The sequence below is a fragment of the Ovis canadensis genome, chromosome 20, assembly GCF_042477335.2.
Source record: "Ovis canadensis isolate MfBH-ARS-UI-01 breed Bighorn chromosome 20, ARS-UI_OviCan_v2, whole genome shotgun sequence".
Classification (NCBI taxonomy): Eukaryota; Metazoa; Chordata; class Mammalia; order Artiodactyla; family Bovidae; genus Ovis; species Ovis canadensis.
In genome coordinates, this window is record NC_091264.1 from 47389442 (window position 1) to 47413293 (window position 23852).

Consider the following 23852-nt stretch of genomic DNA (forward strand, 5'->3'; position numbering starts at 1 on the left):
TTCCATGTTTTCTGATCAATTGACAATGGGAATCTACTTGAAATGAACACTTTCTGATGGTCAGGGACTGTTCTAAACTCTACCTAACTGCCCTGAGTGGAACTAGGTGCAAAGGTTTACGAACTTGCCCCCATAGTCAAGTTTTGAAGGGTTCAGGCCAATTTTTTTTTTAAAAAACAATGTCTTTATTTGGTATTTGAGTGATTGCCTTTGTGGTTAAATTTGGATTAGGTATCCTGGTCATTGCCCATTGTGAGTGATGTTACACCCCCTGAAGTTAATATCCAGAAACACACTGCTCGTGTGCTCTTTATTGATGTCCACGTTCATTGGTGAAGGTGGTGTCCTATTTCCCCATTTTGTAGTTAACTATTTTATATTTATTCTACATGTGCCAGCATTCTGTCAACAAGGAAGAGCTCTCCTGTCTCAGCCATTTATTGTTACCTAAACGGTATGCACTCATTTCTTTTCAGTGACATACTGTTTATTTGTAATTGGAAAAGAATTGCTTTACAATAGTGTGGGTTCTGACATAGATTAGCACGAATCACTCATAGGTATACATGTCCCCTCCCTCATGAACTTCACCTCCCACCCCTCTGTTATTACAGAGCACTGGGTTTGAGCTCTCTGTATCATACACTGCTGTGTAATTTTCACGCCTTGTTTTATTGAGCACTTCCTGACTTTCAAATACAAGATAGGTTCGTCTTGTTATTTCCCTATCCCACCCCCCAGCTCTGAAATCAGCTCTTTCTCCAAGGATACCAAGTTACTTTTCATAGGCAATACTAGATCTGGGTTTCCTATGTGCTCACTGCTATTATCAAGTCTGCTTCTGCCCTTCAGCAAACAGGGCTATATGTATTCTGATGTGTGTTCTAATATAACCAAATAATCAACCTTTAACTATTAACTGTTTCCAGCTTCCAAAGGAAATTACTCCCTTTCTTTATGATCATCAGTTGTGAAATGTTAGAACTAAGACCCTGATGCAGAAACCAATTATAAATATGCAGAAACCAAACCACAGTTGACAGAAATGTGAGAAATTGACTAAAACAATTTGTGAAGTTGGGTCTTTCTAATACCAAGCATTAGGAGGTTGAAGATCTGCATGGCTTTATCCTAGGTACTAGAAAAGGGAATTCTGTACTCCCCACTACCACCACTATAAAATATACTAATCCTGAGGTGGGCTATTTATCACTAATCTGCTTTGCCTTAAACTTTACTGAGAACTGCTCACTCTTTTTTAGTGTGGCCTGTGGTTCATCTGCTTTGAGGTTCCATAATCTTGGAATTGGGTTTTTAAAAAACATGTAGCATTTTAGAGCTGAGAAGGACCTACAATTTAAGGATTAATCATTAATTTGACCTTTAGCTTAATCATTGATTTGACCTTTAGCTCGATACTAGGTTTTAGTTTTGAGGTACTCTTACCTCAAATGGCCCTGTGAGCTTTGCTTTACCTGTTTTCAAAACACTCTGAGCTAAGAGTGTTTTCATCCAAGTATCACGTATGATTATAGACTAAAACTTAACTCGAAATCAAAGAATATAGACAACCCCCCGTCCTGTATTCCACTTGATCTCTGGCATCTTCCCCAAAGACTATTTCTTGGCTACTTCTAGTTGTGGTATTTTGAAAATTACATTTGTCCAAGTCAGGTTTACTGTGGACCCTCCTTGCTGGGCTTCTTCACGTATCCTTCAGATGGTCTGTTTCCCATGTGTTTGGTATGTCTGCCTTGTGCTATTAATTTTCCCGTGGCCTTGTTAGTCAGATCCACAGAAGCAAATGAAATTGATCTTCCTTCCTTCAAAACATGTGCTGTAATCAGTATGTCTTCTCCCATTTTAGCAGGTGATATGTACCTTGAAAGGAAATATTTAGATTTAGTTAACAATGGTTTTTAAAAGAGAAAGTTGAGTGCATCTCATAACAGCCTTGTGTTATTTCTTTTCCTCGATAGTTCAAGAATAATATCAGTGAACTTTCTGTCCTTTCTAATTTGAATGGCAGGTCCTGACCCAAGTTCTCTCTCACTGATTCCTTACATGCACACAAGTTTGTTTTCCCATAAATACAGGGGTTTTCAACTGCTCCCCAGCCCTGCAGCCAAGATTCCCCCAAGCTTTCATTTAATTTGCTTAACTTCCAATGTGAGGTAATACTTGCTGTTTTGTTATCAATATGCACAGGTTACTCAGCTCTAAAATGATTTTAAAACAACTAATGGCAACCCACTCCAGTACTCTTGCCTGGAAAATCCCATGGATGGAGGAGCCTGGTAGGCTGCAGTCCATGGGGTCGCTAAGAGTTTGACTCGACTGAGCGACTTCACTTTGACTTTTTACGTTCATGCACTGGAGAAGGAAATGGCAACCCACTCCAGTGTTCTTGCCTAGAGAATCCCAGGGATGGGGGAGCCTGGTGGGCTGCCGTCTATGGGGTCGCACAGTTGGACACCTCTGAAGTGACTTAGCAGCAGCAGTAGCAGCATAAGGAATTAATATAAGGCCCTCTTGGATCTCAGGCAGCTCTTGATTGCGGCCAAAACTTCGGCTACACAGACTTTAAAGGTCAAAATTATGTTTGGCTTATTAAAGGTGCTTTATGGTTCTAATAGCAGTATCTTGGAAGATCATGAAGTGCCGTGCTAGGTTGGAAGATCTCTGCTCCTAACAGTCTTGAGGCAAAGCAGGGTCATCAGGCGGTCTTAACCCTCATCACATGGAATAAGGGAAGAACTGAGTATTTGCTTCAATGCCGTAGCAGTTCTTTTTGTTCATTTTAATCTCAAAAGACCCTTTGCATTTTAGTCTTGTGATTTGCTTATTGTATGCTCATTTCTATAGTAAAGACAGACTAAATGTTAAGTTAGCCTAAGGAAAGATTTAGATTGAAACCTGATGACTCACATCATTTACGCAGCAGCAGCAGCATGTCAAAAAACATTGGCTTTCCCACCCTAACTTCTGCCTCCCCTTCCAACATAATGATATCTTCTGTAGCTTAGGTGGAATAATTGATGGTCTTTTCCAACACCACATTTCAAAAGCATCAATTCTTCCAGTGCTCGGCTTGCTTTATGGTCCAGCTCTCATCCATACATGACTACTGGAAAAAACATAGCTCTGACTCGATGGACCTTTGTTGGCAAAGTGATGTCTCTGCTTTTTAGTATGCTGTCTAGGTTGGTCATAGCTTTTCTTCCAAGGAGCAAGCATCTTTTAATTTTGTGGCTGCAGTCACCATCTGCAGTGATTTTGGAGCCCAAGAAAATAAAGCCTGTCACTGTTTCCATTGTTTCTCCATCTATTTGCCATGCAGTGATGGGACTGGATGCAATGATTTTAGTTTTTTGAATGCTGAGTGTCAAGCCAGCTTTTTCACTCCACTTTCACTTTCATCAGGAGGCCCTTTAGTAGTTCTTCGCTTTCTGCCATAAGGGTGGTGGTATCTTCATATTTGAGGTTACTGATATTCCCTGCAATCTGATTCCAGTTTGAGCTTCATCCAGTCCAACATTTCACATGATGTACTCTGCATATATGTTAAATAAACAGGGTGACAATAGACAGCCTTGACGTGCATCTTTCCTGATTTGAAACCAGTCTGTTGCTCTATGTCCAGTTCTAACTGTTGCTTTCGACCTGCATGAAGATTTCTCAGGAGACAAGTGAGATGTTCTGGTATTCCCATCTCTTGAAGAATTTTCCATAGTTCATTGTGAACCACACAGTCAAAGGCTTTGGTGTAGTCAATACAGCAGAAATAGATGTTTTTCTGGAATTCTCTAGCTTTTTCTATGAACCAGTGGATGTTGGCAGTTTGATCTCTGGTTCCTCTGCCTTTTCTAAATACAGCTTGAACATCTGGAAGTTCTCAGTCCAAGTATTGTTGAAGCCTGGGCTTGGAGAATATTGAGCATTACTTTACCAGCGTGTGAGATGAGTGCAATTGTGTGGTAGTTTGAGCATTCTTTGGCATTGCCTTTCTTTGGGATCGGGATGAAAACTGACCTTTACCAGTCCTGTGACCACTGCTGACTTTCCTGATTTACTGGCATATTGAGTGCAGCACTTTCACAGCATCGTCTTTTAGGATTTGAAATAGCTCAGCTGGAATTTCATCACCTCCGCTATCTTTGTTCATAGTGATGCTTCCTAATGTTCACGTGACTTCCCTTTATCACTGAGTATATATTCCTGATTATATTATTATTACTAATATATACTGTACTTAGAAATCCCTTTAGTTCCAGATTCTAAAACCATGCAATGTTTTTAAGGCAAATCTGTAGCTGCACTTGGGGATGACCAGCTAAGGGAAACTCATGCTCTATTTCTGTTATAAATGTGTGTAGTCTCAGTTGTTTGAAATGAGTTATCACATTGAAAAAAGTTATTTGGGGTGCAGTTTGCATACGTACGTTATGTTCATATCAATACTGACTCCGGGCATACCCCTTTCTGTGCACAGCAGAGCAAGCGTTGATATGACGTCCACTAAGGTGGCTGTCATGCCGCCATGGAGAGTGCCCAATTGATTGGTATGCTGCTCTTCTACTTTCATTTCACAAATCACTTTCCCAGGGGCAGCAGAAACAAGAGTCACCTAAGTGTTAAAAAAGAAAAAAAGAGAATTTTGAATATTTGGTGGTATTAGAAAAGCACAAACAGCTCTACCAAGAACTGTCATTGGATTAAACCAAGCCACCCCCAAAAGTTGATTCGGAAACTGAAAATCAAGCTACTAGTCTCTCTCGATAGAAATGAACTCTGGAGTAAATTGTTTTGAAATAAAAAAGGAATAGGGAAAAACAGGAGTAGCTTTCTTAATCTCCACTCCTCTGCAGAAATCAAACTTTCCATCTGAGCTTTTGAGCTCTATGTACAGCAACCTGGCATCTCTTAATGTCTTCTCAGAAATTTTGCACTAACAAAGTCAGGTGGTCCTTGTGATCTGTTAGTCCATTGTAGTTTTAATTTGGCTGTTCCCTAGTCACTGCACAAAGTAATTTTTAGAATGACTTCATAATGAATGGTTTAAAACAATTTTTAAAATAGGCTGGAAGAAATTCAATACATTATGAGAACAAGCTTATACCACAAACCTATTTTAGTATAAAAAAAGTTTAATAGAATCCAGCAAAGTTAAATTGCTGCTTTTAAGGTCCTGCCCCATTTATAGTATCATAATGAAAAAATTACATGAAAGATAAAATGAGGAACAATGAAATTAAAGTGTTATATCAAACATGTTTATAAAGGAAACAAAAATAACAGAAATGTGTTTCTTATATCCTATTTAATTTACTAGGAAAAAACATCATAGATGACATTTAGAAGTTGGAACTGAACTGTGAATGGAACGTGTTGCATGCAGTGCAGTAATTCTTGCTGTCACTAGAGGTTTTCAGACAGAACATGGATGACTGTGAGGTGTCTGCTGTATTTCGGGGAGGGAGGGGTGTCTCATGCATTAAACGATTCGATTCTAGATAACTACCATTTATTGAGCACTTTCGTAAGTCAGGCACTGTGCCAGTCTTTCCATGCACTATGTAATAAGGGAGAGATGGTTTCCATTTTGTAGTAATTTAAATTCAGACTGGTTTACTCTCAAGATCACCAGGGATATGACAGAATTGAGATTCAGGTCTAAGTCTATCCACCTCCCAGTCTCCCTTGTCGCTAACCGTAGAATCTCTAGATATATACAGCGGCTTTTATACTTCCACCAGGAAGGCATTTTGGAACTTCACAAACTAACGTGTTTGCTGTTGTTTATCCCCTAGAAGGCCCTGATATAAAACAGAAACAGAACCATAAAATACAAACCATTCTAAATAATATGTCATGTTTTGCTTAACAGGTAAGTCAATGGAAAAGTGAATGTTAGAATGGGATCATTATCATTCAATAAATGATCTAGCCATCAGATGTCCTCATAAACTAATGCACGCCAAGGAGACCCAAGATAAAAACTCACCTTACTAGGGCATTTACTAGACTGGGAAGCACTGCAGTCTAAAGATGAACAAGATCCAATCTCTGCTCTTAAGGGGTTTCCAGTCTACAGGAACAATACACGCACAGTGCAGTTCAGTGAATGACTGCCGACAGGATAAATACAGGTTGCTGGAAGTAAGGATCTTACTCATCCAAGTACGTTTTCAGGGAAGAGACATTAGGAAAGGCATCCTGTGAAACTATTTGCAGATTGAAGGATGGACAGAATTTAGCCAGGTAAAGACAGTTTGAAAAAGCTAGGCAGTTCAGGAAAGCCTCAGAGTCACCAAAGGTGGGTGCGTGTGTGCGTGTGCATTTTGTCACATCTGACTTCTTGCAACCCTACAGATCGTAGCCTGCTAGGCTCCTCTGTCCACGGGATTTTCCAGGCAAGCATGCTGGAGTGGGTTGCCATTTCCTTCTCCAAGTCACCAAAGGTAGTTTCGTGTCATTTCAAGGTACAGTGTATTTAATAGAGGTCAGCTCTTAGTGTTCCATTTGATTAACTTTGGCTGGGATGACAAAAAGTAAAGAAATGTCAAGTTGACTTTCTACTGAAGAATACTGATTTTAATACTGATCTTCTCCCCCATCCTGGTGGTGCAGATGGTTAAGAATCTGCCTGCCCAGAGGAACCAGATAACAAACTGCCAACATTCCCTGGCTCATGGAGAAAGCAAAAGAATTCCAGAAAAAACATATACTTCTGTTTCACTGACTACACTAGAGCCTTTGATTGTGTGAATGACAATAAACTGTGGAAAATTCTTAAAGAGATGGGAATACCAGACCACCTCATTTGTGTCCTGAGAAACCTGTATGCAGGTCAGGCAGCAACAGTTAGAACTGGACATGGAACAACAGACTGATTCAAAATTGGAAAAGGAGTACCACAAGGTTGTATATTGTCAAGTTTGTACCTTGTGACTCCTTCACCTTTTGTCCACCAGCCACTCCTGCCTCTGGCAATCACCAACTGTTCTCTGTATCTCTGAGCTCCGTTTGTCTTTTATTTTTCTTAGTTCTACATAAAGTGAGATCATATGGAAAATAAAAAAGAATCTGCCTGCAATGCAGGAGATCCTGGTTTGATCTCTGGGTTGGGAAGATCCTCTGGAGAAGGAAATGGCAACCCATTCCAGTATTCTTTCCTGGAGAATTCCATGGACAGAGGAGCCTGGCAGGCCACAAGTCCATGGGGTTGCCAAGAGTTGGACATGACTGAGCGACTAAACCCACCCACCCAACTTGAAAGGCCAAAGGGTATACTAAGATACAAAATTGGCTGAAAGTGCATACTGGAATAGAAATACTCTTGCACTAGTCACTCTGATATGGCAGAGAAATACTTTTATGTGTTACCAATTCTTTTTTTTTTTTTTCGACCCTGTTGCACAGCTTGTGAGATCCTAGTTCCAACCTGGGACTGAACCCAAGTCCTCAGGAGTGAAAAACTGGACCATCAGGGAATCCCTAGTGTTGCCAGTTCTTGTCTCCCTAAGTAGAATAAGTAAACCAATGGAAGATAACAATGAAGACTGATTCTTCTTTTGAATCAGAAGACTGATTTGCTACCCAACTTCCCAGAACTAAGAAACATGTCTTGTGGGGGAAGAAACCAATGGAGAACTACCGCTCTGTTGACAAATGGGGCTGAGGAGAGGACACTGTTTTTTAAAAAAAATAGACCAGTTTCAGGCAAGATACAGGCTGTAGGGAGCACACGTATTTATTTGGTTAATAACTGTGGCTAACTGTGTTAGAGACCATGCTCAGAAATGTATATGCATGTCTTACAGGCCCTGAGACACCATCTCAGTCCTCACAAATCTTTCAAGTAGACAGTGTTTTTGTCTCCATTAGACTCAGGTCCACTAAGTAAACCTGCCTCCCTTGAGTGAAGTCACTCAGTCGTGTCCGACTCTTTGCGACCCCATGGACTGTAGCCTATCAGGCTCCTCCGTCCATGGGATTTTCCAGGCAAGAGTGCTGGAGTGGATTGCCATTTCCTTCTCCAGGGGATCTTCCTGACCCAGGAATAGAACCCGGGTCTCCCGCATTGCAGGCAGACGCTTAATCGTCTGAGCCACCAGAGAAGCTTGAAAAGAACACTGAAAGATAAAGGTAAAAATGGAGGCAGTGAGAGACTACTTTTTGGGGCTCCAAAATCACAGCAGATGGTGACTGCAGCCATGAAATTAACAGATACTTGCTCCTTGGAAGAAAGCTATGACCAACCTAGACAGCATTTTAAAAAGCAAAGACATTACTTTGCCAACAAAGGTCCATCTAGTCAAGGCTATGGTTTTTCCAGTGGTCATGTATGGATGTGAGAGTTGGACTATAAAGAAAGCTGAGTCCCGAAGAATTGATGCTTTTGAACTGTTGTGTTGGAGAAGACTGTTGAGAGTCCCTTGGACTGCAAGGAGATACAACCAGTCAATCCTAAAGAAAGTCACTCCTGAATATTCATTGGAAGGACTGATGCTGAAGCTGAAACTCCAGTACTTTGGCCACCTGATGTGAAGAACTGACTCATTTGAAAAGACCCTGATGTTGGGAAATACTGAAGGCAGGAGGAGAAGGGGATGACAGAGGATGAGATAGTTGGATGGCATCACCGACGCAATGGACATGATTTGAGTGAACTCCGGGAGTTGGTGATGGACAGGGAGGCCTGGTGTGCTGCAGTCCATGGGGTCGCAAAGAGTCGGACATGACCGAGCGACTAAACTGACTGAGGAACCAGTAGAGACTGTCAGAGAAGACCAAACGCAAAAGGTAACAAACGGGTGCCGAGGGAGGCAAACAAAGCACTAGGGAACAGCTCAGAAGAGTTGAAATATTCCCTGAAGATTTAACCCGCTGAAGTACCATTCCACTCATGTTCACTGGCAGGGTGGTGATGGTGATGAGAGATGTGCTAAGCAGGGTTATAAGCAGTATTTTTCCCCAAAGGCTGGTAAATGGCAGATTTTATAGAATCATTCAGGAATGCCTACAAAGGTAGATGCTATGAAAGTCTATAGTCACAATAATCATGTTGGCAAGGTTTCTCTCTATTACAGCTCCTCTGCTGCTTTCAACCTGGAAAAGGGGCTAATAGACTGAGGACTGAGGTGATGTCTCTTCACTCCTCCAGATCTTCTCTCAAGAGGGAAAGCACAAACTTGGGGAGAATTTCTGCAGCTAATCGAGTTTGGTATGTAGAACTGGAATAGAGTCCTCCCCAGGAAGGAGTGATGCCCTGCACGAATGTAAATATGATGAGCCCATTATGATAAAATCACAAATCAAACAGCAACAAAGAAGTCTAACCTGTTCCCTGAGGAACAATAGTCCAGCTATACCTGTTGGCATATCACATTGATAAACTTTAATATCACTGTCCTTTTGTGATAGAGCAAAAGCCTCAAAGTTTTTCTAGTAAGTATAAAGTCTATTCTTAACTTTCCTAACCATTTCTATCGTCTTCAAAGGCTCCTTACTGTCCTCAACCCTTTATGTCCTGTGGGTTCAGTCTTAAATCCTTAATGCTTCTCTCTAGTCTGTGCTGTTCCTCTTGAGACAGCTCACTCACCTACACTTTACCTCTCATTTCCACAAGGATGACTTGATACAATTTAACCTGGCTTCTGAACTGCCTGCCCTTATTTCTTGGTGTGTTGGATTTCACCTGGTTATTTCCAGATCTCACCTGAGACTCCTGAAGTATATACTTTCACATGTGTTATTATGGTGGTGAGAGTTCCATTGGCAAGTAACTTAAACATGATAAGGTGAAACATGTTTCTTTACTGCAGATCTAGTTGAAGCTCTTGGAGAAGGCAATGGCACCCCACTCCAGTACTCTTGCCTGGAAAATCCCATGGAAGGAGGAGCCTGGTGGGCTGCAGTCCATGAGGACCCTAAGAGTCGGACACGACTGAGTGACTTCACTTTCACTTTTCACTTTCATGCATTGGAGAAGGAAATGGCAACCCACTCCAGTGTTCTTGCCTGGAGAATCCAAGGGACGGGGGCGCCTGGTGGGCTGCCATCTCTGGGGTGGCACAGAGTTGGACACAACTGAAGCGACGTAGCAGCAGCAGCAGCAGCAGTTGAAAGCTTTAATATCTAAAAGGGATACATGGCTTCATTCATACGAGGTACATAGAGTAGTCAAATTCAGAGACACAGACTATAGATAGTGGTTGGCAAGGCTGGGGAAAAAAGGGAATGAGAAGTTACTGCCTAAATGGTAGAGTTCCAGGTCTGCAAGACGGAAAGTGTTCTGGAGATGGATGGTGGTGATGGTTGTACAACTACATGAATGCAAAAATTACTACTGAATTGAACACTTTAATATGGTTAAGATGGTGAACTTTATGTTGTGTGTGTGCACTCAGTCGTGTCCGGCTCTTTGTGACCCCAAAGACTAGCCAGCCGGCTCCTCTGTCCACGGGGGTTCTCCAGGGAAGGATACTGGAGTGGGTTGCCACACTCTCCTCCAGGGGATCTTCCCAACTCAGGGATCGAACCCAGGTCTCCTGCATTGCAGGCAGATTCTTTACTGTCTGAGCCACCAGGGAAGCCCCATGTGGTAACATGTGTATTATACCACAATTCTAAAAATGGGGATACGTCCGTGCTTTCTGAAATTATTTGGAGGACTTTTTTTCCCCCTCAGGGCACATCTGATGGGACTGTTCCTTGGAACCCACTTTTTTCCTCTCCTCGGTGATAAACTCCTGGAGGGTGAGGAACTGTGACGGGTAGAGTGGTGTGTGTGTGTGTGTGTGTGTATGTGCATACTCTCAGTCGTGTCTGACTCTTTGAGACGCCATAAAATGTAGCCTGTCAGGCTCCTCTTGTCCATGGAATTTTCTAGGCAAGAATACTGGAGTGGGTTGCCATTTCCTCCTCCAGCGGATCTTCCCAACTGAGGAACTGAACCTGCATCTCCTGCATTGGCAGGTGGATAGTTTACCACTGTGCCACCTGGGAAGTCGATGGGTATTTCTTTATAATCTCATAGTACTTAGTTTGTTGACTGATTTAAAAGTGATCTTATAGCAAGATCAGGACTTTGAGTGTTAGTCTTTCTGTATCAGTGTTTTATAAAAGATAGGTTTTGTGGGTGTTTACAAACACTGATAAAACAGAGGTTTTTTAAAAAAGAGGACAGGCTAAAATAAAGACATGCAATGTATGATCTCATACATTGACTTAACATCTATACCAGAACTAATTTTCAAGTTGCTTTATTCAACAGATCATTTGTAGAGGGACAAAAAATCACCATCATTTATCAGATTCTATATGCTATCTCCAAACGTCTGTCCCAAAAACAAAATCCTCTTTGGAATATTATCAGCCAAATTTTCCAGTGTTTTTGTACTTGATTCATTGACTTTGTGGGAGTGGGTAATGGGGCAGACTTGACAATAGCTCTGTACATCTCACTTGCTTCTTACACCCAGAAACATTATTCCTTCTAGTCTTTACAAAAGCAATGGGGTAAGAGGACAAGTGTGTCTGAGAGACCATGTACATCTTTTACTCCAGTTTAACAGTAATCTTGCATTTTAAAATCCTGTACTTCAAAGAGCATTTCTTGCCTTGAAGAATCTCTGGTGTCATATTTAAATCACCAAAAGGACAAGTTTTTGACGTAAAGTGATTTTATCAGTCAAGATCCCGTAAGGCACAAAAACTACACTTCTTTCATTAAGAAAGAGACTTTAAAGAATTATTAACCAGAGATTTAGAGAAAGAAATCATATGATTTGAACAGCCAAGTCTAAGTCCAGTGCAAAGACATGGTTTATATGTATATAGAATAAGAGTAGCAATTTATCTAGTTTTGACCTAGGTCAAAGTGAATGATTAAGAGCACGGTTTTAAGTCAAGTTTTCAAAATCTCAGCGCTTTTGACATTTGGTCTGGGCCATTCTCTGCTGTGGGGACAGGGGGAGGGAATCTGTACACTGGGGATGTTTGGCAGCATCCCTCCACTCTGCTCAATCACCCCGATTGAGAACCGCTGGTCTAGATCACATTACCTTAATACTCACAGTAAAAGAAACCACGTTCATGAGATTTACAGATCACTATACATAAACCTATAGAGCCTGAGCAAATCTGCCCACAGGAAACAACTGCAAAATCCATTTTTGATCAAATTAACACACAGAGCACCTACCCTAATACCAACCTGTGCAGTTAATACGATAGTCACCCGTCAGTCGTGAGCACTTGAAACACAGCTAGTATGAGCTGAGATGTGCTCTAAGTGTACAGTTCACACGAGATTTCAGAGTACAGAAAGTTAGCCCTCTTTGTATTGACATGTTAATTTTTGATGTTCAACTATTTTACTAAAATTAATTTAACATTTCTTTTTAATTATACGTTTTGATTATAAAATTATTATTATAAAACACCTCCTTCCAAAGAGGGTCGTGAGGCCCTAAAGGGGGAACTTTCCCCCACTTACCACTCCTCCCAGTTTACTTTATAAATCCCAGCAGGAAAAACGAAGATTTTATCAGCAACAAGCTAAGAAACCTCCGCAACTCAACCAATGAGACACCACTAGAAACCGACTCTCCTCTCCTCCAAGGAACTTGTTCAAAACAGCCCCTCTCAACTGTCTCCTATTCTCTCTATAGAAGAACAGCTGAGGACTTGCGCATGGTTAGCCTCAGTTTGCGAGTCCCAACGTGTAACTCCTCTGCCATTCCTGAGATAAACCCATTTTGCTGACTTACAAAACCGACAGATTAACGTAGGCACACCTACCACATAACACTACTCCATCAAAGCAGTAATCATTACTACTAAGGTGAATTCAGGCACTCAATCCAAAAGAATATAGCCAGAGACTACGTATCCAGCGTTTACCCACGAACCAAGAACCGCGCTTTCTTTCCCTTCGTGAGAAACCGCGCCTTCGCCTCTAATACCTTTTCTAGGTTTCTATCGAAATTTTTGAATTTGCCTGAGTGCGTTAGACGCTCCACCAGAGTCTTTGCCTTCTTCATCCAGATCATCGTGGACCGTTTGCCGGCTTCCAGGCCCCACTGAAGACTGAGTCTTGGAAGAGCAAGGGAGCCCCGAAGTTCGCAAAAGAACAAGGTCAACAGCCTTCTGGACCCAAAGAGCGTTCCGCGTCCGCCGTCGAGAGCCCCCGCCACAACTGTCCCTCACACTGGCAGCGGGCGCACTGACGCCTAGCACCTCGTCACGGACGTTCCAGCCGCGTTGTGACAGCGCACGCATGCGCCGTTTGGCCCTCGCCATCCCGGGCCGACTTTCTTGCCGCGCAGGCGCTCTGCCGTCTTCTGAGAGGCGAGGGTGATTCCCCGCGGGTGGTGGTTGATGGGCCAGCACCGCGGGCGCTGGGCCCCTGTGCAGAGTCTGGCGTCTGACCGTCCCCGCCCCCTCCACCACCCACCCCACCATCTCCGGGCCAGGTTCAAGGTGCGGGGAACCGATGGAGCGGAACAGCGGTCCGGAGGCTGGGCCGGAGGCGGAGCTGGAGGAGGGGGAGCCCGAGGTGAAAAAGCGGAAACTCCTGTGTGTGGAGTTTGCTTCGGTCGCGAGTTGCGACGCCGCTGTGGCTCAGTGCTACCTGGCCGAGAACGACTGGGAGATGGAAGTAAGCTTTCGCTGCTTCTCTCTTGCCAGCTCTTCACTTTGGTGATGCAGGCGTACGTCCCATCCCTGTGTCTTTGTTTTGCAGAGAGCGCTGAACTCCTACTTCGAGCCGGCCGTGGAGGAGAGCGCTTCAGAAAGCCGTCCCGAGTACCCCTCTGAGCCCAAGTCCTGGTGAGTGACGACGGGCCGGGGACCCGTTCGGGCGAAGGCAGTCGGGTACCAGGTTGCGTTGGGCATCCGGGACCTGCCATCGAGTCAGGGGGCGCGTCTGAATAGCCGGAGAAGGAGGGTTGGTGTAGAGGAGACCTGCCCCAGCAGTGGGACTCACGCTTCTCCCGAGAAGTCCAGGCTGTGTCACTTCGGATGTACTTTGGAGTCCTAGGGAGAAATATCAGAAATGTAATTTTTTACTCCAGGTGTAGGGCATACGTAAGCGAGCGTTTCGAAATGGATGAGACACAAAATCCTCTACTGAAGATGGTAGCTTGGAAGTCTCCTTGCTTCCTGTTGTTGTTTGTTTACTCTCTGCTGGCCGGCCAGGATAATGGTTTTTGCTCTTAAAGTCCGTATGCCTTACAGGTTTCCCCACGATTTGACCACTGCCTCTCCTTTTCCTACCCCTACAAAACTTCCAGGCGTGTCAGTCAGTCAGTTCAGTCGCTCAGTCGTGTCCAACTCTTTGCGACCCCATGGACTGCAGCACACCAGGCTTCCCTGTTCATCACCATCTCCTGGGGCTTGTTCAAACCCATGTCCGTCCAGTCAATGATGCCATCCAACCATCTCATCCTCTGTCGTCCCCTTCTTCTCTTGCCTTCAGTATTTCCCAGCGTCCGAGTCTTTTCCAGTGAGTCATTTCTTGTTATCAGGTGGCCAAAGTATTGGAGTTTCAGCTTTAGCTGAATATTCAACACTGATTTCCTTTAGGATTAACTGGTTGGATCTCCTTGCAGTCCAAGGGACTCTTCAAGAGTCTTCTCCAACTCTGCAGTTCAACAGCATTAGTTCTATGGCGCTCAACTAACTTTATGGTCCAACTCTCTCATCCATACATGCCTACTGGAAAAACCATAGCTTTGACTAGACAGACCTTTGTTGGCAAAGTAATGTCTTTGCATTTTAATGCTGTTTTGGTTAGTTACAGCTTTTCTTCGAAGGGGCAAGCGTCTTTTAATTTTGGAGCCCAAGAAAATAAAGTCTGTCACTGTTTCCATTGTTTCCCCATCTATTTGCCGTGAAGTGATGGGACTGGATGCCATGGTCTTAGTTTTTTGAATGTTAAGTTTTAAGCCGGCTTTTTCACTCTCCTCTTTCACCTTCATCAAGAGGCTTTTCCGTTCCTCTTCACTTTCTGCCATAGGGTGGTGTCATCTGAGGTTATTGATATTTCTCCTGACGATCTTGATTCCAGCTTGTGCTTCATCCAGCCCAGTGTTTCTCATGATGTACTCTGCATAGAAGTTAAATAAGCAGGGGGACAATATACAGCCTTGAAGTGCTCCTTTCCCAATTTGGAACCAGTCTGTTGTTCTATGTCCAGTTCTAACTGTTGCTTCCTGACCTGCATACAGATTTCTCAGGAGGCAGATAAGGTGGTGTGGTATTCCCATCTCTTGAAGAATTTTCCAGTTTGTTGTGATCCACACAGTCAAAGGCTTTGGCGTAATCAATACAGCAGAAGTAGATGTTTTTCTGGAATTTTCTAGCTTTTTCTATGATCCAACAGATGTTGGTGATTTGCTCTCTGATTCCTCTGACTTTTCTAAATCCAACTTGAACATCTGGAAGTTCATGGTTCACGTGCTGTTGAAGCCTGGCTTGGAGGATTTTGAGCGTTAGTTTACTAGCGTGTGAGATGAGTGCAATTGTGCGGTAGTTTGAGCATTCTTTGGCATTACCCTTTTTTGGGATTGGGATGAAAACTGACCTTTTCCAGTCCTGTGGTCACTGCTGAGTTTTCCAGATTAGCTGGCATATTGAGTGCAGCACTTTCACAGCACCATCTTTTAAGATTTGAAATAGCTCAACTGGAATTCCATCTCCTCATCTAGCTTTGTTCATAGGCCCACATAACTTCACATTCTAGACATATCAAACCTTTCCTTTCTCCAGTGGGTCTTTTTTTCTTGCCTTTCAGCTCTTGTAAAAATATTTATCACCTCTGCCTAGAACCTTTTTCTTCCTCCTTTGTTGCTTTTCTTATGATTGTACTAGGGTATATCTGTATGTCCTTATCTTTAGGTGTGTGTGTTTGCGCACTCAGTCGTGTCCAACTCTTTTTGACCCGATGGACTGTAGCCCACTGGGCTTCTCTGTCCATGGGCTTCTCCAGGCAAGAATAGAGAGTGGGTTGCCATTTCCTTCTCGAGGGGATCAGTACATTCAGAATACTTATGCAATTGTTTCTGAATAACAGGTAAAGCAGGTAAATGTTAAATAAGTAAAATGTTAACATTTATTTGTATGAATGGTGAGTAGAATTCTTTTTACTCTTTTCTGAAAGTCTGAAATTATTTGCAAAGAAAGTTTATAGTTACAGTGGTGAGTATTTTGCAGTATATTCAAATATTGAATCATTATATTGTGTACCTGAAACTGGTATAATGTTTTATATACATTATACTAAGTGACACAGAAGTGATAGGGTGTCCTCCTCAGTGCGGTAGATCAGGAGGCACCTGATATGGATTTGTCCCCAGTACTGGTTAATTATATTTTGATTAAAACAAAAAATGGGGGGGAGTTCCCTGGTGGTCCAGTGGTTAAGACTTGGAGCTTTCACTGCTGTTGCTGGGTTTCAGTCCTTAATTAGGGAGCTAAGATCCTGCCAGCTGCGTGGCAAGGCCATAAAATAAAAAACAGTTCTCTAAAAGAAGTTAAAATACTGGCATTCAAAATATTAAAATTATGAATACAAAACCCTAGTTCTTAAATTTGTGTGTATTTTATAAATGTTTAGGAGTCACCTTTTAGTAACGTTTGTCCCTCCACTCAAATGTCCAGGCCTTGATGGGAGAGGTGGAGTCAGGCAGGCCTGAGGCCAGGAAGCCATGCATGTGGTCCCTCCAGCATGGCAGTCACAGAGCAGTCAGACTGCCATGTGAGAGCTCAAGATTCTTGGACAGAGATTCCAAAAGACTGGAGTGAAAGCTGCAAGGCTTCTAATGGCCAAACCTCAGAAACCCCACAATATCCTTTTCACTGTGTTCTGTTGATGAAGTAAGTCACTGAAGCCCAGATTCAAAGAGAATGGTGTTCATTGGATTTCACCTCTCAGTGAGGCGAATAACAGAATTGTAGCCATTCCTTATCTGGCACAGTGAAACCGTATTTCAAATATGATTTAAGATGAATCCAAATAAATGTGGAAATCTTACGTACTTAATCTAATTTGGGGTTGTAGTCTATAAAGTTTTTTTAATGACATATCATTGAGGGATATCAAGTTGGTTCTAAGTGAGCAGACTTTTGCATGACAGAGAATCTAGTTTTCTGTAGTCATCAGACTCTTGGTCTTCCAGAGGCAGATAGTTTTAGGACTCTTAAAATGTACTTACCCCCTGCCCAACTTTGCAATGAAGAAGACTAAGAATAAATGTGAAATCCAAAATTGATCATGAATTGCAATAAAAATAACATAAATACAATTTCAGCAAGAGAATTTTACTTACCTGTAAAATGAGGGCCACAAAGATTTGAGAAATGATTTTTAAGTTAATCAGTTTCTAGATTAGTTGCTGAGTTGTGTTTCATTCTGCTCTTGCCAGTGTTGACCTAACCAAGGAAGAAACAAATGATTCTATTAGTTCTAAAACCAGCACATCTGAAGAGAAAACTGTCCAGCAAGAAGATGGCAGCGTATTCTCTTTCATTACCTGGAATATTGATGGACTGGACATGAACAATCTGCTAGAGAGGGCTCGAGGGGTGTGTTCCTATTTAGCTTTGTAAGTATTATTACATCTGTTTCATGATAGTGATAATGTGTCTTACCTGCCTACAAGGAGGGTAGTAGATCAAGGTTATGGGCTTTGCAATTGGTCTTGACTTCAGAGTCCAGCTGTCAGGAAATATCAGAAAGAATCGGCAGTGATTGCCTCTGGGAGCAGGACTGTGGGTTGGGGTTCAGAGGGAACACTAACTTTTGTTTGAAGCCTTCTGGTACTGTTTTACTTACTAAACTTGTTATATAATTATCATTGTGAAAAGAAAATTGCCAGTGTGATCCATATCTGCTACACACTGGCTCTGTGACCCTGTGGAACCACTTGAGAGCCACTTCAATTTTCTGGAGCTTGGAGCTCCGTTTTCTTCATCATGGATAATAACTGTTTCAAGAGGACAGAAAGAGACAACACTTCAGGCATCTATTAGAGTATAAGACAATTGGAAGCTCTTAATATTACTGGGTGTCTACGATCAGTGATTCCAGTTCTTCTGACTTTAAAGAGTTGTCATATATATATATATTTTAATTTGATCTTTACAGTATTATGTGTTAAGTAACACAGATCTTTCTCATTTTATAGTTATCAAAGATCAATGTAAACATCGAATAGTAGGTGTCCTAGAGGACTATAATTTTGTGTTTCTTTTATGCTGTGGTATTTTCCTAATAGGTAGCTGCAAATGAAATGGTATACCTGGTACTTATCATGAATTGATGTGTTTAATTAGGTACAGCCCGGATGTGATATTTCTACAGGAAGTTATTCCCCCATATTATGCCTACCTAAAGAAGAAAGCAAGTAGTTACAAGATCATTACAGGTGACAGTTTTTATGTTATTTAACTTGTCTTTTTTTTTTGAAAAACAAGTCAAGGAGAGAGATAAATGAAAGTTAAACAATTGGAACATAGGGGAAAAAAGCACAAAGAAAGTAAGCTTGAGAAAAAGAAGTCACACTCTCTGATACTAAAAAAATCATAGGGCCTCTCAATCTGGAGGTTCATAACCTTCGGTTCTAGAAAATTCTTTTTTCTCTTTCTCCTTTCCTCCCTCCGTCTCCCTCCTCCCTTCCTCCTGCTGCCTTGCCCAGCTGCTGTCTTCCTAGTCTGCTGCCCTCCTCCCTGCCCCTCCCTCTCCAGTCCTTCCTCCCTTCTCTCCCTTTTCTTCTTTTCCTGGTTTCCCTCTATTCTGATAAACCAGTCACCCCTTCTCCATCTGCTTTGCTCTCTGAGAAACCTGGAAGCTTTTATTCACTGCCCCTCCACTTCTGTTCTCTTTTCTTCTTGCAAGTTTTTACTTTCTAAATTTCTTATTCACTTACTATGATTTTTCTGGTGCTTTCAGAGTTAAAAGTAAGTTCCTATCAAGTTGCCTCAATTTGTCTTATACACTTGCCTTTCAAAATTTTTTCAAATTTTTCAATTTGGTGTTAGCACTGTTAACTATTTGGGGCATTTATGTAAATTCATTTTTATTTTTGTATTTCTTCCATATTTCCAGCTACATTTTTGTATTTCTTCCATACTTCAATTATGTCGGGACTTGGTTGGCCATCTTCAACTATTCTGAAGTAATAGTTTACTCTTAAGATGTAGATCCATTTAAATTCTGTACCTGTTTGTTAAAATAGAATTTTTAGTAGGGAACTTGGGTAAAGTGCAAATACCCCTGACCTCTCAGTGTACATTCTTTTCCACAAACACTTGAAGGTCATGAAGAAGGATATTTCACAGCTATAATGTTGAAGAAATCGAGAGTGAAGTTTAAAAGCCAAGAAATTATTCCTTTTCCAAATACGCAAATGATGAGAAACCTTTTGTGTGTGCATGTAAGTAATTTTTTAAAATTGACTTAAAAAGAAGAATGAACTAATTTTTTCATAGCTCCCTGATGATGTCTTAAAAAAAAATTAAAACATTGTATTTAGAGAAATATTTACTCCTCCCAGATTCTTTTAAATAGCCTTAAAGAACTTTATAAATTAAATTTTTTAGACACATTTCAAATATAGACAAATTTGAAAAATAAGTTCCTTGATTCATTAGATATTTTCTTAATATATGAGTTTGCTAACATTCCACATTTGCTTTCTAGGTTTTTTTTTGTTTTTTATTAAAGGCACTGTAATTGGTACTGTGTTGCATTCTGTGCGTCTTTCAAAAAGTAGGCAAATAGGTCTTGCTCTCATAGAATTCCTGTATTAGCAGGGGAGAGATTATATGTATAGTAACTAAAATAAAGGAAAGGCACAAATGCTGTAGGAGAGGTGTAATCATGTGCCTTGAAAGCTTAGAGGAAGAAGAGATGACTTTTAGCCACATTGTTTAGTGACGGTTTCATGATGGAAGTTGTATTTGAATTGGGCCCTGAAGACTACGTCAAATATAGACATTAAGAACATGGTGGCAGAACCACCATGAGCAAACTTGTGCAAATTGCAAATAGCAGGGTATGTTTATATGAAAGAGGGCATGTACAGCTCGAAATGAGCGTTCTATTCAGTTGAGTGTAGAGGGTACAAAGAGGAGGGGTAGTGTGATGAGAGGCTAGTAAAGTAGGTTGGATCCAGATTATAAGAGATCATGAATGCCCAGTATAAAATAATTTGGACTTGACTGTGCAGGCAATTAGTTGAAATATTGACAGATCTTACATTGTTGGTATCTTCATAGCAAATGGTATGTGATTCTCATTCATTCATTGATGATTTAACTGACATTACTTGGAATTAGCTATGTGCCAGGCTCTTGATACTGTAGTAGAAAACAAAAGAGCCTTCTTTGCTTTGAAATGATTGAACAGCTTTGTAGGAGAGAGGTAATGGGGCTGCAATTTAATCTGCGGGACCTTATGAACAGTCTACAGCGTGCTGTAGGAGGGTAGAAGAGGGAGCCACTGAGACCTGGGACATCGGGAAAGGGCTCACAGTGGAGCGGACATTGGGGTTAGGTCTTGAAGTATTAGTGGGTACTTGCTCAGAATTCTTTGGGAGTCTTCTTTGACCTTTTAGAGATAAGCTCATTGCTGATGATACAGTTTCACTGTAATAAATATTACTATGTAACCAATCAATTGAATAATTACTGATTCTGCTAACAAAGTTCAGTGTTAACAGTGGATCATTTTCCCAGCTCTCATCATTTATTTATCTTGTTGCAGGTGAGTGTGTCAGGAAATGAACTTTGCCTTATGACTTCTCATTTGGAAAGCACCAGAGGGCATGCTAAGGAACGAATGAATCAGTTGAAAATGGTTTTAGAGAAAATGCAAGAGGCTCCAGGATCAGCAACAGTTATATTTGCTGGAGATACAAATCTCAGGGATCAAGAAGTGAGTGATGAAGTCAGTTCAGTGTTTATGGGCAGTTTGTTGCTGTGGAAATTCATTTAGATTTTCTTGTGTTTTTGGTGTTTTTTTTTTTAAATTTTGTTCATGGCTACACTGAATCTTCATTGTGGTATGTGGGGTCTTTAGCTGCAGCATGCGAACTTTTAGTTGAGGCATGTGGGATCTAGTTTCCTGACCAGGGATCACTTAGGGGCCTCCTGCATTGGAAGCACAGAGTCTTAGCCACTGGACTACCAGGGAAGTCCCCTAGGTTTCTTTTGACTAAAGCTATTAAAACTAGGACCTTCATTTGTTCATTATTTGTAAGTGGCCTTGCAGATGCAGTTCAGTGAATAATTATTTATTCTGTACTACTTGCCTTGCACAGGGAAAGCAGAGGCAGAAGACGCTGTTACATTATTAGTGAAATATATATATATATATATATATAGAGAGAGAGAGAGAGAGAGAGAGAGAGCATATGAAAAGGACAACACAAAACAATATATGTTGATTAAAAAGAGGGGTGTAGAGAAAATAATATTAGAAGAGTTTAGCAAAGGTCGCTTTATTTTCAGTTTCTCTAGTCACAAGGTGAGAAGAACAAAGATTTGACCAGCCTACTTTTCCCTAACTTTTCCTACTGAGATTTTCTTTTTTCAACCTTTATTTTTTTTAACCTTCATGACATTGGATTTGGCAGTGATTTCTTAGATATGATACCAAAAGCACAGAGAACAAAAGAAAAACTAGATAAGGTAGACTTAATCAAAGTTAACTTTTGTGCATTAAAGGATATTATCAGTGGAGTGAAAGGCAATCCATGGAATGGTAGAAAATATTTCCAAGTCATATATCTGATGAGTGATTGATATTCAAAATATACAAAGACCTCCTACAGTTAAAGAAAAAAAACCTCATTAAAAAATAGGTAAAATACACATGGAATTCTACTCTGTTATGTGGTAGCCTGGATGGGAAGCAAGTTTGGGGGAAAATGGATACATGTCTATGCATGGCTGAATCCTGTCTCTGTTCACCCGAAACTATCACATTGTTAATCAGCCATATCCCAATACAAAATGAAGAGTTAAAAAGGCAAAAAGATTAAGATATTTCTCCAAAGAAGACATACAAATGGCCAATAAGTACTTGAACAGATGTTTAATATCATTGGTCATGAGAAAAATGAAAATCAAAACCAAGATGAGATACCACTTCACAGACATTAGCATGACTATTATTTTTTAAAAAAATAACAAGTGTTGGCAGAAATGTGGAGAAATTGGAACCCTATGCCATAGAACTGTAGTGTTATGTCATACATTTTATGTATACTTTACCACAATAAAAGTTTCTTTTAAATCCTAGAGTGAATGGGAGGAAAAGTTAATGTTAGTAAATTTCAAATAAAACTGCAGCTATTTGACATTATTAGATCATATAAAATGGTATACGTCTAAATTTAGGTTACATCTAAATTTAGGTTCCGTCTAAATAGCTTAGAGTAACAGTTTTGCCTTCTCTACACTTATGTTCATTTTTTAAAAACTGCTAATAACAATAACTGAGGCCATGGGTTGTCAGTCTTCTGGGTTTTATCTGACACCCAAAATTAGGGATCTATTTATGTTAGAAGAGAAAGGGCAAGTTTCAGACCTCTCTGGCTCTCTTGATATCTTTACATTGCCTACGTATTATCATGCAGTAAAATACTTTTATAAAATATCTAGTTGTACCCGGTTTTGCATTTGTGTATCAACAAATAATCTGTGGCATTCTGACTGGACAAATTGTACTTAGATGCGGTCATGGTAAAGACCTTTTTAATTTAAGGGAAAAAAGACTGAAAAGAGTTCTTTCTTTTTCTTTTCAGGTTACCAAATGTGGTGGTTTACCCAACAACATTTTGGATGTCTGGGAGTTTTTGGGCAAACCTAAGCATTGCCAGTATACGTGGGATACACAAATGAACTCTAATCTTGGAATAGCTGCTACTTGTAAGCTTCGTTTTGATCGAATATTTTTTAGAGCCGCAGCAGAAGGTGGCCACATTATTCCCCAAAGTTTGGACCTGCTTGGGCTGGAAAAACTGGATTGTGGTAGATTTCCCAGTGATCACTGGGGTCTTCTGTGCAACTTAGATATAATATTGTGAACTGCTTTTCAAATACTAGTTTTAAATGTTTGAAGTGATTTTGTTCTGTGATTATAATTTCAATTAAATTTCTGTTTGTTCTGGAAAGGTAGTTTACCAAGGAGGAATTATAAACTGGATCATTGTAACAGAAGGAAAAACTACTGTGATTTTGTTTTGTGGATTGTGTCCTCAGATTTCAGAACTAAATCTTAATGTTCATTTAAGCTAAAGCATACCTGTGTTGAAAACATGAGGCCTCTTAATGCAAGGTCACAATGGCTACCAGAGCTTTTAATAGTGCTGGTAGCTGCTGGCTGGATTTCAAGCAGGGCCACATTTTGTCTGTGGACTAGCCTTTATATTAGATTTATTTTTTAAATCAGGTACCAAAATAGTTATATTTTAAGTAAGTCTTCAAATAAAAAAGGTTACAGAGTCCTTGGGATTGGATCTTTTAATACTGTTTCATAAATCCAGATAATCTGATAGTTATCGTCCATCAGATTTTTTGTCAAACTTGAGTTTGTAGTTATGTCACTGAATAGAGGCAAAGTTAGGCTTGATAATGATTAAAGTCAGTTTTCCAGAGGCATTGGGCTTTTTTTCTACGGGAAAAATGTGTAAAGAGAAATAGACATTTAGTTTTACTGCTTGTAAAACTGAATTTTTCTCAGGAGGTGAATAAGGAACACTTCTACGTGTGCTTTAAGGAAACATTTTTTTTTCCCCATAAGAGGGTATACTCTAAATAAAGCCTTTTGCTTGTTTGTA

The 23852-nt window shown here is 40.8% G+C and overlaps 2 protein-coding genes and 1 long non-coding RNA gene across 3 annotated transcripts; 2 read left to right on the forward strand and 1 right to left on the reverse strand.

The window, feature by feature from the left end:
• Positions 1-465: 465 nt before the first annotated feature.
• ACOT13 (acyl-CoA thioesterase 13) lies at positions 466-13271 on the reverse strand. Its single transcript, XM_069563803.1, has 3 exons — positions 12972-13271; positions 4443-4627; positions 466-1881 (listed from the first exon to the last, which is right to left on the reverse strand). The coding sequence occupies exons 1-3, from the start codon at positions 13056-13058 to the stop codon at positions 1677-1679; spliced, it is 477 nt and encodes a 158-aa protein (XP_069419904.1). The 5' UTR covers positions 13059-13271; the 3' UTR covers positions 466-1676.
• On the forward strand, positions 7423-9335 carry LOC138425672 (uncharacterized). Its single transcript, XR_011251305.1, has 2 exons — positions 7423-8805; positions 9093-9335. It is a non-coding gene; the product is annotated as an uncharacterized lncRNA (long non-coding RNA).
• On the forward strand, positions 13052-23852 carry TDP2 (tyrosyl-DNA phosphodiesterase 2). Its single transcript, XM_069563800.1, has 7 exons — positions 13052-13666; positions 13751-13836; positions 17433-17612; positions 18343-18434; positions 19324-19442; positions 20774-20944; positions 22818-23852. The coding sequence occupies exons 1-7, from the start codon at positions 13502-13504 to the stop codon at positions 23097-23099; spliced, it is 1095 nt and encodes a 364-aa protein (XP_069419901.1). The 5' UTR covers positions 13052-13501; the 3' UTR covers positions 23100-23852.

Bases quoted from the DNA above. Each gene is read 5' to 3' on its own strand.
- TDP2 (XM_069563800.1), top strand. From the start codon at position 13,502: ATGGAGCGGAACAGCGGTCCGGAGGCTGGGCCGGAGGCGGAGCTGGAG. The intron at 13,667-13,750 runs GTAAGCTTTCGC...TTTGTTTTGCAG, and splicing joins AGAACGACTGGGAGATGGAA to AGAGCGCTGAACTCCTACTT. The intron at 20,945-22,817 runs GTGAGTGATGAA...TTTTCTTTTCAG, and splicing joins CAAATCTCAGGGATCAAGAA to GTTACCAAATGTGGTGGTTT.
- ACOT13 (XM_069563803.1), bottom strand. From the start codon at position 13,058: ATGATCTGGATGAAGAAGGCAAAGACTCTGGTGGAGCGTCTAACGCAC. The intron at 4,628-12,971 runs GTATTAGAGGCG...TTTAACACTTAG, and splicing joins TCGATAGAAACCTAGAAAAG to GTGACTCTTGTTTCTGCTGC. The intron at 1,882-4,442 runs GTACGTATGCAA...TTTCCTTTCAAG, and splicing joins AGTATTGATATGAACATAAC to GTACATATCACCTGCTAAAA.